We start from the raw sequence: 14,768 nt of genomic DNA on the forward strand, positions 1-14,768 counted from the left end.
CTTGAAGAAACCCCTGGGAGAAACAAGAAATTGCAAAAAATAAAATAAAAATAAAAATAGAGGAGGAGGAGAAAGAGAAGGAAAAGAAGGCAGGGAAGTAAACAGAAGGCAGTCCTCGGCTTACAACCGTTTCTTTAGTGAGCAAAGTTACAACGGCGCTGAAAAAAGTGACTTACGACTGTTTTTCACACTTAACGACCGTTGCAGCATCCCTCACCTGATCAAAATTCGGACGCTTGGCCACTGACTCGTATTTACGGCAGTGGTTCGTGCGATTCCCCCTTCTGACAAGCAGAGTCAATGGGGGAACCCTGGTTCACTTCAGGACCGTGTGACTGACTTTAACTATTGCAGTGATTCGCTTAGCGACTGTAGCAAGAAGGGTCATCAAATGAGGCAAAATTCACTTAACAACCGTTTGGCTTAGCAATAGACATTTTGGGTCCCGTTGTGGACGTTAAGCTGAGGTAAAAGGTCAGTTGTGAACCATCCATGCAGCCAAAAAAAGATAAAAAAGAAACAGAAAAACATCCAAAATGCTGTTTTTTCCCCTCCCAATTCAGCCAAACTCAGTGACAAGATTTGACAGCTCAGATGAGACAACTGCAAATCGCTTGGGGAACATTTTATTATCAAAGAAACAAATTTCCTCCACACAACAAAGCCTGGTGTGTCACATACATTTTGACTGGAGAAATCTAGAAAATTTGTAGATTAATGTCTTTCCTGTACACCAGGAAGGACACACATGGACACACACACACACACACACACACACACACACACACACCTCTTAATAAGTGACATTTGTCAATTTCCTCTGTATTTTATATGCTGAGAACTGGATGGCAGGTAGGACTTATTTAAAGTATAAAAAGTAGGATTGCCCATCACAAAGTTGCTGAAAAGGCAGGGGGAACACAACATAGCTTTTTCAGGGACACACAAACACACATCACATGTGGCAGGTTGGAGTTTTGGAGGCAAAGCAAGAAAATCGGTTGCTTTAAAACGGTGTTTCTCAACCTCGGCCATTTTGAAGATGATCGGACTTCAACTCCCAGCTATAGCTGGCTGGGGAATTCTGGGAGTTGAAGTCCGCTCATCTTCAAAATGGCTGACACTGAAAAAGAACCGATTTAGAAAATGAGAAATTAAACACAATTGTCGGTCCCTTCAGCTTTTTTCTGATATATTCCAACTTCTTTTTTTTTTTGTACAGGTTTTTAAATTTTTAATATCAGGCGGCTGCTAGCTCGTTGCCCCCTTTTCTCCCTTTATTTTGTATTTGAACTTTGGAAATAGAAAAATAAACATTTGTGGGGGGGGGAATTAAAAACAAAAAAACAAAAGACGGATCCCCAATAGCAAGTCACACCGAGGATCCGGTCTGGATCAAAACCTCCCATCTTGCTCGGCTGACATCTTTCCTCAGTTTTGTCGTGGACCTCTGAAGTAGCACTTCTAGGTCCCAAGATGAAGAAGAAGCAGCAGCCAAGCCAAGAGACTCGTGACTTTGTCTCTTCTGCCCATTAAAGCAGAGGTTTCGGGGAACAAGATGGGCGTTTGTAGAAAGAATTTGGAGTTTTCTTTGCAGCTGAGGTGATTTTGTAAGGATGAATGGCCCCCTTATTGGTCGTTGGGTCCACCATGATGGGAAGTTCTCATGAAGGTCTCCAGGATCCTTCTTCCGATGGACTCTCCTTTCTGCCAGGGGCCTCAATCCGAGTCACTGTCTTCCTGCTGGGCCAAATCGACGGCAGAGGCCAACTCTTCCTCTTGGCCTCTCAACCGTTCTCCTGCCAGGCAGAATCAAGCAGATGGACCTCATGGAGACCGTGGTAGGTCCTTTGAACCTCAAAACAGGTGGCCCACCAAAACATGCCCACCCCGGGCAGCTAAAGCATCCCTGACAGGAGCTTCAAGACACCCCAAGTTGGTTCATACCTATAAAAGGAACTGGACAACTGGCCACAGATTTCCTGGTATAGGTAGTTCTTGACTTACGACCATTTGTTTAGTGACCGTTTGAGCTTACAAAAAGTTCACTATGACCAGTTTTTCAGACTTACGACCATTGCAGCATCCCCCATGGTCACGTGATCAAAATGCAGACGTTTAGCCACTGATTCGTATTTATGACCATCGCAGTGTCCTGGAGCCACGTGATCCTCCTTTTGCGACCTTTTGTCAAGCAAAGTCAATGCGGAAGCCGGATTCACTTAACGACCGTGTGACTAACTTAACGATCCAGAGATTCACTTAATAACTGTGGGAAAAAAGGTTGTAAAATGGGGGAAAACTCATTTAACAACTGTCTCAACGACAGAGATTATTGGCTCGATTGTGGTCGTAAGCTGAGGACTGCCTGTATCTCCATTTTTTCATACAATGGAGATCAGGCAAATGAAGCAATCCAGCCTCTCTCAGGCTGCTAAAATACATTCTCTCCTCCACTTACACCCCAGCCTTCTGCAAGTACAGGAAATCCTCGACTTATCACCACAACGGAGTCCCAAGTTTCTGTTGCTAAATGAGACAGTTGTTCAGTGCCCCACTTTACGGCCTTCCTTACTACAGTTGTTAAGGGAATCCCTGCAGTTGTTAAGTAAGTCACATGGTTGTTAAGTGAATCTGGCTTCCCCATTAGAAGGTCGCTAAAGGGGATCAGGTGACCCCCTGGGACACTGCAATCGTCGTAAGTATGAATCAGTTGTCAACTGTCTGGATTTTAATCGCGCGACCATGGGGATGTTGCAACGGTCGTATGTATGAAAAACGGTCATACATCACTTTTTTCACTTCCGTTGTAACTTGGAACGGTCACTAAATGAACTGTTGTAAGTTGTTACGGGGTAGTAATGTCTGAAGACTCATAAACGGGCGATTTATGGCAGACGGGAAACAAGGACAATTTGTTGGATATAGAAACTAATCCGGCTTGCAAATCTGGCCCTGATTGGGAGGCCAAGTGACACCCGTGTGCTCTTTGCACAACTGTCATTGTGTGGGGAATGACAAATGGCCACTTAGGACCACCTGGACACTGCTACATTTTTAACCCCCACCCCACCCCCAGACCACACTCACGGATCAGCTCAGCGATGGCCCTCTGTGTACGTTTTTCCAATTTTTCCAGTTTTTTGGCCACGTCTCGCTTTAGGTCCCTGGGAAACGAGAGAAATGGGGGGAAGGGGGAGAAATGAAGGCTATCAAAGCTCCCGGGGGCTGGAGTAGAAGACCTCGGAGGTCCCTTCCGTTACTCCCTATCCACTCTTTAAAGGCCGGTTTAGCTCAGAGTTATGATCCTATACATGCTTGGGTTAGCGGTAAAAGGAAACCAAGACGCCAACAAAACACGGTGCCTGGATGTCATCGGAGTTGGCGCCAGCCGGAGCACAGAACAACTCAAAGAAGTAGTTCAAGAAGACATGGAGAGACCTGGCCCAGAGAACTGCCAAGAGCTGGACACAACTGGACGGATAACGTCACCAACATCATCACTTATCCTTGTCCATAGCTCTCCTCCAATCGGAGGAGGAACTGGAGCGAAAAGTGGGATCCTCCTAGAATCCCTATGTAGTCACAGGAGAAATAAGTCCAATCTTCCTAAAGTGCTGTTGACCCTTATCTAACTCCTGGCAGGTGCTGAGTGGTACTCAAGAATATTCTCGTGCACTTGAAAGATTCCTGTGCACAGGCTTTTAGTCATAGATCAGTTAAGTTGAAAGATTCCTGCACGTAGGTTTTTAGCAAGAGATTAGTTTAGTTGAAAGACTCCTGTGTACAGGCTTTCAGCCATAGATCGGTTTAGTTGAAAGATTCCTGCGCACAGGCTTTTAGCTATAGATCGGTTTAGTTGAAAGACTCCTGTGCACAGGCTTTTAGCAATAAATCAGTGTAGTTGAACCTTCATGTGCAGACCTGGTGTTTCGCGCCTAATCACAAATGCACATAAAGAGCACAACTGCCCCACAGCAAACTCAGGAAGTTTGGGAAGGCCTTTAAATTGCAAATCTTAGCTGCGCTGCTCGTGGAGATGAACGTTCCTACTCACCAGTCGGGCTTCCTGGGGGCAAGATTTGCCAGGTCCTACAAAGGACGAAAACAAAGGGGAGGGGTTAATGAGGAAGCCCCCCCCCCTTCTTCTTCTTCTTAAGAGCCACTTTTCATTAAAATTCTCATGCGAGAAGGCCTTACCACTTCTTCAATGATCAGCTCCGGTTTAGCTGCCTCCAGCTGCTCCTTCACTTTGTCTTCCACTAGAGAGAAGGAAGGAAACCACAGTGACAGATGGGAAAGGAAGGGGGCAAAAGATTAGCCGTCCCTTGTCCGTGGGGGTGCCTCAACAGAAGGCCCATCTGGGGCTGTTTCCCTAGAAAGCGTCAGGAATTGAGGCAGCCATCCGCAAGCGGGCACCCTCCAGGCGTGGGAACTGCAGGGCCCAGCACAAGTGGAGAGGCACCGGGTTAGAAGGGAAGGCAGAACCTTCCAAGAACAGATGCCAGGGAGGAAAAACCCAGCAACCCAGGTTGGAGGTAGCACATCAGGCCTTCTCTGTCCTCCTCCAGGAGGAAGACAGTGGGTTCTAGGGGCCCCTTCAGGATCTTGGCCTCGCAGTGCCAGCTACCTCGGCCTTAAGACTCAAAAGAAGGCATCTGGTTTTTTTCTGGAACAGGGAAGGGGAAGGTGGTGGAAGATGGAGGAGGAGGAGGAGGAGGAGGAAATGGAGAAGAAGATGGAGAAGGTACTCAAGGAGGAGAAGGAGAGGAGAAGGGAAGAAGAAGATGGAAAAGGAGAAATAGAAAAGCTGTAGAAGGAGTAGACAGACAAGGGGAAGGAGAAAGATACAGGAGGAGGAGAGGAGGAGGAGATGGAAAAGGAGAAAGGGAAAAAGAAAGGTAAGAAGACAGACAAGGAGGAGGAAAAGAAGGTGAGGATGAGAGAGAAAGAGAGAGGGAGAGTGATAGAGAAAGAGAAAGGGGAGAGAGAGAGAGAGAAAGAAAGAGAGAGAGAGAGAGAGAGAGAGAGAGAAAGAAAGAAAGAAAGAAAGAAAGAAAAAGAAAGAAAGAAAGAAAGAAAGAAAGAAAGAAAGAAAGAAAGAAAGAAAGAAAGAAAGAAAGAAAGAAAAAGAAAGAAAAGACAAGGAGAAGGTAGGCAAGGAAGAACAGGAAAAAAGGTGAGGCAGAGAAGGAGACGGAGAAAGAGAAAGAGAGAAAGGACAAAAACGTGAAATTGCTTCTCCCTTGCTAGATTCCTGGTTGGCTATTGCTGGATAGGCCTGGACAAGGGGCAGATGGACCCCCAGGACCCCCACCTTGTCTCCCCTGCTCACCTACCTGAAGCCGGCTTGGCATTGGGCACCACCCTTTCCTTCAGCTCCACATCTTCGGGGATGTAATTCCGCAACTTCAGCTCCCTGAAAAGAGAAGAAAGAGAAGAAAAGGTGGTTAGGAGAGAATGCAGCCTCCGACCATCAACGAAGCTGCACTGCTGTAGTGGAAGCACTTGTGCCTGGTTGAAGCTGGCAGCCCACTCTGGACTTCCGACTTCCCACTGGCTTCCCCAGTGACTCGGTCGTGGGATTCAGTTAATGGTGGCAACTGAGACGTTGGGGATTCCGGTCACTGAACAATGCAGTCACGCTTTAATACCGCATCACTTAGTGGCGGACATTCTGGTCCCAATCGCCATCGTAAGTTGAGGACTCCCCATTCTTGCTTTGTCACCAACCCTATAGGTAGTCCTCAGCTTAACAACAATTGGGCCCAAAATTTGTCACTAAGCGAGACAGCTGTTAAGTGACTTTTGCCCCATTTTATAACCTTTCTTGCTACCGTCGTTAAGCGGATCACTGCAGGGGTTAAGTAAGTCACATGGTTGTTAAACGAATATGGTTTCCTCATCGACTTTGCTCATCAAAAGGTCGCAAATGGGGATCACGTGATCCCAGGACACTACGACCGTCATAAATATGAGCCGAGTGTCCAAATTTTGATCATATGACCGTGGGGATGCTGCAACGGTTGAAAGTGTGAAAAACGGTCCCAAGTCCCTTTTTTCTGTCCCATTGTAACTTCGGTCACTAAACGAATGGTTGTAACTCGAGGACTACCTGTATTATTTTTGCAACAGACCTGTCAGTGATACAAGTGGGAGTGGGGAATAACGCGTGTTTCCGTCTTGTGTTCTTTTTAATTCAATTTTTTTAAACGTTCTTTTATAGTTCTGTTTCGTCTCCATTTACTTGTTTTGGGAATTTTGCATTTTACTCTTCTGAATAAAATAGAAAAAAAAATGAATCAATAAAAAGAAATAAACTCCATTTAATCCTGGATTGAATAAACCCAGTCTTGGTCCATGCACAGAAGGAATCCTTGTACGAGTGGATTGCAATGCTCACACTGTACACTAGATGGAGACGTTGCCCTTTTGTTGAGCTTCTCTGCAGCTCCCAATTGCCTTTCCCTGCCGGATGGCAGCATGGTAGGATTCTCAATTGGAATAGAGCTAGAAGGGACCTTGGAGGTCTTCTAGTCCATCCCCCTGCTCCAACAGGAGATCCTCTACCATTCCAGACAGGTGGCTGTCCAGTCTCTTCTTAAAAGCCTCCAGCAATGGAGCATCCACAACTTCTGTTCCACTGGTTGATTGTCCTCACTATCAGGAAGTTTCTCCTTAGTTCTAGGTTGCTTCTCTCCTTGATCAGTTTCCATCCGTTGCTTCTTCTCCTGCCTTCAGGCGCTTTGGAGAAAAGGTTGACCCCCCCCCCATTCTTTGGGGGCAGCTCCTCAAATACTGGAAGTGTCAACTCTGCAACGAACCTGGCTGAAGCCATCCTGCTCCTTATCGGTTGCCACAAGATTGGGGGGGAGGAATGGGAAGTTTTATGCTAGCCTAAACAATTCTTTATCGTGGGAACCAAGGTCATTTCTATTCCCTCGGCTGGGGGAGGTTGAAGCTAATGTTGGAAAGCCCGCCAAACTGTTTTAGTGGGAAAGTAGTTGATTCCATAGATGGGGAGTGGGGCTGGGAATTTTAACTTTGTAATACTGTTACTTTTGGAGGGAACTTTAGTTTTGGTTTCACTTTTGACCATGCCGATACTTTGTAACCACTAAACATGTTCTTAAAGGAAAACTCAAGCCTCAGAGTTCTGCTTTAATGGGTCTCATCTGTCAGAACCACGACAGGAATACAGCTATCGTGTCCCCCCTAGGCCTTCTTTTCTCTAGACTAGCCATACCCAAGTCCCGCAGCCGTTCTTCATGTGTTTTAGTCTCCAGGCCTTTAATCATCTTAGTTGCTCTTCCCTGCACTCTTTCCAAAGTCTCTACATCTCTTTTGTGATGAGTTGACCACAACTGGATGCACAATTCCAGGTGTGGCCTTACTAAGGCTTTATAAAGCGATACTAACACTTCGCGTGATCTTGATTCTATGCCTCTGTTTATATAACCAAGGATTAGCTTTTTTGGCTGCTGCCGCACACGGCTGGCTCACAGTCAAGGGATCGTCCACTGCGACTCCAAGGTCCCTCTCACAGTTGCTGTGTTTGAGCCGGGTCTCGCCCAGTCTGTACTTCCATCTTTTGGTTTTTCCTGCCTAGGTGTAAAATCTTGCTTTTCTCCACATTAAATTTCTTTTTGTTGGATAGGGCCCGTTGTTCAAGTCTGTCAAGATCTTTTTGGATCCCGAGCTTGTCTTCTGGGGTGTTTGGCTATTCCTGCCAGCTTAGTGTCATCTGTAATCAACCTATTTGCTTTTCTCTGCACTCTCCCCAAAGTCTCAACATACATTAAGACTCCCAGCACTTAAGGCAAGGCACCGGGATCACCTGCGCACCGTTGCTCTGAGTACACAACTAAGAATACAGGCAGTTTGCCGAGGAAATTAGAAAAATTACAACAATTCTGGTTCTTCAGATTTTCCTCAACTGGAGATTAGAAGAGGTAGGGCTGGAATGTTCTCCAGATTACAAGTGCTTCCTGTTCTGGGACTAATTTTAAGAAAGGGAAAAAAAGAAAAGAAAAGAGCATGCAAAATTCATAAACACATTGCTTGGACAGCCCGTCGCAGTCAAGGAATGCAGAACAGCTAACCAGAGTCTGGAGCGAACGTTATTCCTGCAAAATGGTTATACACTTTTTTTTCCTTTTTGCATTAAGGCAAACGCAAAGGAGCCAATAGCAACAAACAGAAACAGAACTAAAAATAAAATTATCTCTGTTTAGAATCAGGATTTAAAGAGGCACAAGCCCGGGCAAGAGAAAAAAAAAAGACTCAGCTAGGAACGGCTCAGATAGGATAAAAATCAGTTTTAAAAAGTCAACCGATGCAGAGCAGCTTAGAAGAAATGGTAAAAATTGGATTATTCCTATCTTTGAAAGATTTAAACTGTGGTTGGCTGTATCAGGCAACACAGCTAAGCGTGGGGGGGGGGGAAATAGACAGCAAAATGGACATGTTAACATTTTATAGGATTTTTATCTTTATTACTTTATAAGTAACTCAAGACAGTGAATGTAGCTAATATTCCATCCTCCTCCTATTTTTCCCATAACAACAACCCTGTGAGGTGAGGTGGGCTGGGTGGAAAAAGAGGGACTAGTCTCATGTCATCCAGTTGGGTTTCATGGTTAAAGCGGAACTAGAACTCCCCGTCTCCTGGTGATTGGCCCAAAGTCAGCCAGCTGGCTTTCATGCCTAAGGCAGGACTAGAACTCACCATCTCCGGATGATTGGCCCAAAGTCACTCAATTGGCTTTAGTGTCTAAGACAGGACTAGAATTCATGGTCTCCTAGTCACTGGCCTAAAAACATGCAGCCCGCTTTCGTGCCTAAGGCGGGACTAGAACTCACCATCTCCTGGTTTCTAGCCCAGCACCTTAACCACTATGCCAAACCGGCTCTTTTATTTTTATTTAATGTCCCTTAAAAATGGGAACTCCACTACTGAATATATTAAAAGACGTTGGGGCTGTTTAACTTAACAGCTGCAGTGATTTGCTTAACAACCGTGGCAAGAAAGGTCATAAAACCGAACACAACTCACTTAACCGCCCTCTCGCTTAACCCCAGAAACGTGGGGTTGTGCTTGTAACCTGAGGATTTCATGCAGTCTCTCTCGGCTACGGGGTGAGTCCATTTTAAGAGAAAAGACTGAGGATTTCGCAAATAAGAAATAAAAAAATTGCTAAACACAGATTCGATCCTCAAACACACACCCTGAAAAACTGATTTTATTTTCATCTCCAGCGGCCCTTAATGACCCCTGGACTGGGGACAAAATCCAAGAGCTTATCGAGAGGAAACAGGCTGCCCCACCTGTAGGAATCAATCCGATGAGTAGATTTATAAACATCCCATTTATTGTTTGCGGCGGGAAAAAAAAAACGGGGGGCGTCCCCTGAAGTCCAGCCAAAATCACACACACGTCGCTTGCAACAACCCAGGTCTCCACAACTTGGATGTGTGCAAGTTCTAAATTTACTATATGCCCTAAATTTAAACCTATCGAGGGCAGTAGATTGGGAAAGGCTGTTTTAGAGCCTTAACGGATATGCAAACAGCGATCAAACCAGGGTTTAGTGCAAGGTGCCTCCCAGATGCATGCAGTCCTCAACGTACGACCATCATGGACCTGAAATCTCCGTTGCTAAGCAAGACAGCTGTTTAGTGACTCTTGCCTAATTTTGCCCACAGTTAAGTGTATATCATGGCACTGGTTGATAACATGGTCGTTAAACGAATCTGGCTTTGTTGTCAAAAAGTGGCAAAGGGGATCACATGACCCCGGGGCGCTGCGACTGTCGTAAGTATGAGCCAGTTGCCAAGCATCTGAATTTTGATCAGGTGACCATGCGGATGTGGCAATGGTCGTAAGGGTGAAAAATGGCCACTTTTTTCGGGTCTGGTGTAACTTCGGTCACTAAGCGAATGCTCGTTAAGTCAAGGACTAACTGTATCTAGAGTGCACTCTCATTAAATCCACCCAGCATGTAGCGTCTTCTGGAACCCGTGGACTCATCGCTTCGCAGAGCACCCAGCTCCGGAAAAAAAAATAAGTCGACAGGGGATTCAATGCCTAAAGAGCCATGATGGAGATGGTCTCAAAGCACATGTAGGTACTCCTCAACCTTATAACCATTCACGTAGCAACTATCCAGAGTTACAATGTCATGGGGAAAAAAACGGAATTATGACCATGTGAAGATATAGTACAGTTTTATAAAACTCTAGTAAGGCTACACCTGGAATACGGCATCCAGTTTTGGTCACCATATCACGAAAAAGACGTTGAGACCTTGGAAAAAAATCAGAGAAGAGCAGCTATAACAGTGTTTCTCAACCTTGACAATTTTAAGGCATGTGGACTTCAACTCCCAGAATTCCACAGCCAGCAATGCTGGCTGTGGAATTCTGGGAGTTGAAGTCCACATGCCTTAAAATTGTCAAGGTTGAGAAACACTGAGCTAGGATGATCAAAGGCCTGGAGAGTAAAACATACAAAGAACGGCTGCAGGACTTGGGTTTGGCTAGTCTAAAGAAAAGAAGAAATAGGGGAGACATGATAGCAGCGTTCCAGTATTTGGGGGGGCTGCCCCAAGGCAGAGGGAGTCAGGTTGTTCAACAGAGCACCGGAGGGCAGGACGAGAAACAATGGTTGGAAACTGATCAAAGAGAGAAACAACCTGGAATTAAGGAGAAACTTCCTGACAGCGAGGACAATCAACCAGTGGAACAGCTTGCCACCAGAAGTTGTGGGTTTCATCACTGGAGATTTTAAAGAAGAGACTGGACAACCATTTGTCTGAAATGGTATGGAGTCTCCTGCTTGAGCAGGGGGCTGGACTAGAAGACCTCCAAGGTCTCTTCCAGCCCTAGGATTCTATAAGGCAGGAAGGCAGGAGAAAGAGACAGAGGGATGGATGGATGGGAGAGAGTGGGTGGGTGGGTGGGTTGTCCACCTGTTGTTCAGAAAGCACCAGAAAGCAAGAGAAGAAACGAGGGATGGAAACTAATAAAGAAGAGAAGAAACCTGGATCTAAGGAGAAACTTCCTGACAGTGAGGACAATCAACCAGTGCAACAGAAATTGCCTCCAAAAGTTGTAGGTGCTTCATTGCTGGAGCTTTTCAAGAGACAGCCACTTTGTCTGAAATGGTTTAGGATTTCTTGCTTGAGCAGGGGGGTTGGACTAGATGACCTCCAAGGTCCCTTCCCGTTCTCTTCTGATCTATAGCATCCGCAGGGTGCCGTGATCAATTTGGCAATGGCAAGTATTTAAGCCGGTGGAAGCATCCCAAGTGTGATGGGACTGCCAGGCTCCCGACGAAGTTTCCAGCATGCAAAGTCAATGGGCAAAAGTCAGATCCGCTTTACGGCCGTGTGATTCACTTAACGACTGGATGATCAGCAGGGTGGATTTGATTTAAATCAAGTCGATTTTTAAATCACGATTTAAATCACTAGTAAAAAAGGCTCGATTTAAATCAACTCAATTTAAATCATAATTTTAAAAGAGCAGCTGTCATTTCTGACTGGCTGTGGACTCACTGACAGCCCCACTCCCTTGAATGGGACGGCTGGTGATGGGGCAGGGACACCACAAGGTGAGGGACGTGACGGGCAGCAGGTGAGTGGGTGCCTGCTAACAGGCGCTGCCAGGATGGATCTGAAATGACAGGTGCTCTTTCAATGTAAGGACTCATTCTTGCTGGTAGCTAGAACCTTTAATATTATTATTTGCAAACAAAATGAAGGTTTCCTATTTAGAATCAGAAGCTGTCAGGTCAGTCAAACAGCGGTAACAGAACTGATTTCAGGTTAATCACACATAGTTGGAGAACTACTCAAATTCTTTTATTTAACTAAAACACTTAAGAGTCTTGTACAGAGGCATTTCTCTTCAAACAATCACACAGTTTGTAGTGTGCATAGATTTGCAAAACAATGGGATAAAGGAATATTCCTGAACTTTATTTTCTGATTTATCTCATGGTTACTGTGAAACTGTGCGCATGCATCAAGGCAGTGCATGTTATCTCGGCTTGCAGACCTTGGATTCACTGAATGAGTTTACCAAAAATGTAAATATTTCAGATTATAAAGCCCCATGCGACATAACTAAAGCTCCATTTCATGCTGAACAAACTAAATTATTAATGTATCTTAAATAGAAAACTACGTTTACATAGATTTTTACTTCAAAAGCATTTTATTAAAATAAATTTGATAAAAAATAAAAAAAATCCGATTTAAATTTTTAAAAATCCAATTTTCTAATTTCTTTTTTAAAAATCAATTATTATCCACCCTGATGATCAGCTTAACTGAAGTAAAAAAAAAAAAAAAGTTGCAAAATCCTGTGCGACTCATTTAACAACCGCCTTGCCTTAGCTACAGAAATTCTCCCAGTTCGTGGTCATTACGTTGAGGACCACCTGAATGGGATCACCCCTTTGCCACTTTCCCCAGCTGGCTTCCAACGTGCAATGGGGTAGGCAACCTCGGCTCTTTTATGACTCGTGGACTTCAACTCCCAGAATTCCTGAGCCAGCCTGGCTCAGCTTGGAAGCCTCTCCCTTTCCCCTCAGCATGGCTGGCTCAGGAATTCTGGGAGTTGAAGTCCACCAGTCATCAAAGAGCCAAGGTGGCCTACCCCTGGGCTAGACCATGGCAAAAAGTTATAAAATTTACTTAACAACCGTTGTAAGTTTGAACAGTCACTAAATGAATGATTGTTAAGTTCAGGACTGCCTGTACATAATTGTGCGTAGAAAAATAAAGAAAAAAGAAGAAACATATACATAAATTGAATACTGATGTTTATGAATGTCTGCAATTCTATTTACCTAACCAATTTGACCTGATATCTACTATATTTAAAAAAAAAAAACAAGACAGTTGCAGCCATGTCAAAACCTTCTGTTATCAGAGACTGCAGTAGCTTTTATTTTGAAAGTGACTGCTATTCCCCCCCCCCCCCAATTTACATTGTGTATGTGTATGTGTGTGTCTCTATGCACCTTTGGCAGCCCTCATGGTTGGGCACTCCACAAAGGCCCCACGTTCTCCTGCGGCCCCTTGGGAAAATTAAAAGCCCACCCCAGGGTTAAAGAAACAAACGGAAGGAACCATTTCTTGATTTCCTAATAAATATCACAAATAAAATACATAAGTTTCCCAGGAAAGTGGGCAGGATTCGCATGGGGCTCAGGGCTCAGTGAGAAGAGACTTTTTAAAAAACAACATTTTAATTTGTGTTTTTAGATATAACTGTGACTTGCAAAACACAGCACGAGGCTCGAGCTGACTCAATAAGAAGGGACTTTTTAAAGACTTTTTTAAAAAAAATAAAATTTAAATTTGTGTTTCTAAACATAACCTGTGACTTGCAAAACGCAGCACGAGGCTCAAGCTGACTCAAGGAAGGGACATTAAAAGACCTTTTAAAAAATATATATATATATATATTAAATGTTCATTTGTGTTTTTAAAGATAACCGGAGACTTGCAAAACGCAGAATGGGGTTCAAGGTGACTCAGTGAGAAGGGAGAGACTTTTAAAAGCCAATTTTCTTTTAAAAAAAAATCAAATTTAAATTTGTGTGCTTTTAAACCTAACTGGGACTTGCAAAATGCAGCAGTGGAAGGGGGGGGGCTCAAGCTGACCCGATGAGAAGGAAGAGACTTCCTTTAAAGCAGTGTTTCTCAACCTTGACAATTTTAAGGCATGTGGACTTCAACTCCCAGAATTCCACAGCCAGCGTTGCTGGCTGTGGAATTCTGGGAGTTGAAGTCCACATGCCTTAAAATTGTCAAGGTTGAGAAACACTGCAGTTTAAAGACAATTTAAAAAGAAAAAAAAAACTAAATTTAAGTTTGTGTTTTTAAGATACCGTTGCTAGGGCTTTAATCTCTGTAAACTATGCTCTTGTCTTCCTGTGGCATCAGGTTCCCCTGATCTGGCCTTTCTCAACAGGGTGATGGGGAGAATAACCAGACACTCACTTGTGTTTCGGCACCCCCTCCTCCTCCTTCTTCTCCTTCTCCTTCTCCTTCTCCTCCTCCTTCTCCTCCTCCTCCTCTCCCTGGCTGCTGCTTTTCGGGACCTTCACCTGGGGTGCCTCCTTGTCCTCATTTTGCTGGGGGGGAGAAGGGAAAAAAAGGGGGGGAGAGAGAGAATTAACAGAATACAGCCAGTCCTCGACTTACGACGACCACGCTTGAGCCCAAATATCTGCTGCTAAGCGAGACGGCGGTGGAGGGATTTTTGCCCCATTTCGCGACCTTTCTTGCCACTCTTGTTAAGTGGATCCCCCCGCCCCCCGGGCAGTCGTTCGGTTGTTAAGGGTCAATCCGGCTTCCCCCATTGGCTTTGCTTGTCAGAAGGTGGCAAAAGGGGATCGCGTGACACCAGGACACGGGCGACCGTCTTAAGTACGAGTCAGTGGCCAGGCATCTCGGTTTTGATCCCTTGAGCAGGGGGGATGCTGCAACGGTCGTTAAAGTGTGGAGAAAATGGTCATAACTCGCTTTTTGTAGTGCTGTAATTTCAAGCGGTCAGTAAATGAATGGTTGTAAGTAAAGGACTACCAGTAACAGAGTTGGAAGACATCAGGAGGTCATCTGGTCCAACCCCCCTCACTTCCCCCCTTCCTTCCTTCCTTTCTTCTCTCCCTCCCTCTTCCTTCCTTACCCCCCGCCCTTTTTCCTTCCTTCCTTCCTTCTTCCCCTTCCTTCCTTCTCTTCCTCCCTCCCCTT

The 14,768-nt window shown here is 45.0% G+C and overlaps 1 protein-coding gene across 1 annotated transcript; it reads right to left on the reverse strand.

The window, feature by feature from the left end:
- Window positions 1-610: 610 nt before the first annotated feature.
- On the reverse strand, window positions 611-14,047 carry CCDC12 (coiled-coil domain containing 12; the record flags this gene model as incomplete). Its single annotated transcript, XM_015814303.2, has 6 exons — window positions 611-1,799; window positions 3,091-3,167; window positions 4,058-4,092; window positions 4,201-4,262; window positions 5,340-5,419; window positions 14,016-14,047. Coding segments are annotated over 6 exons (366 nt in total), but the record flags the coding sequence as incomplete, so codon positions are not given.
- Between the last annotated feature and the right edge of the window lie 721 nt (window positions 14,048-14,768).

Source organism: Protobothrops mucrosquamatus, unplaced genomic scaffold (genome assembly GCF_001527695.2).
Source record: "Protobothrops mucrosquamatus isolate PMUCROS unplaced genomic scaffold, P.Mucros_1.0 scaffold235, whole genome shotgun sequence".
Taxonomy (NCBI): Eukaryota; Metazoa; Chordata; class Lepidosauria; order Squamata; family Viperidae; genus Protobothrops; species Protobothrops mucrosquamatus.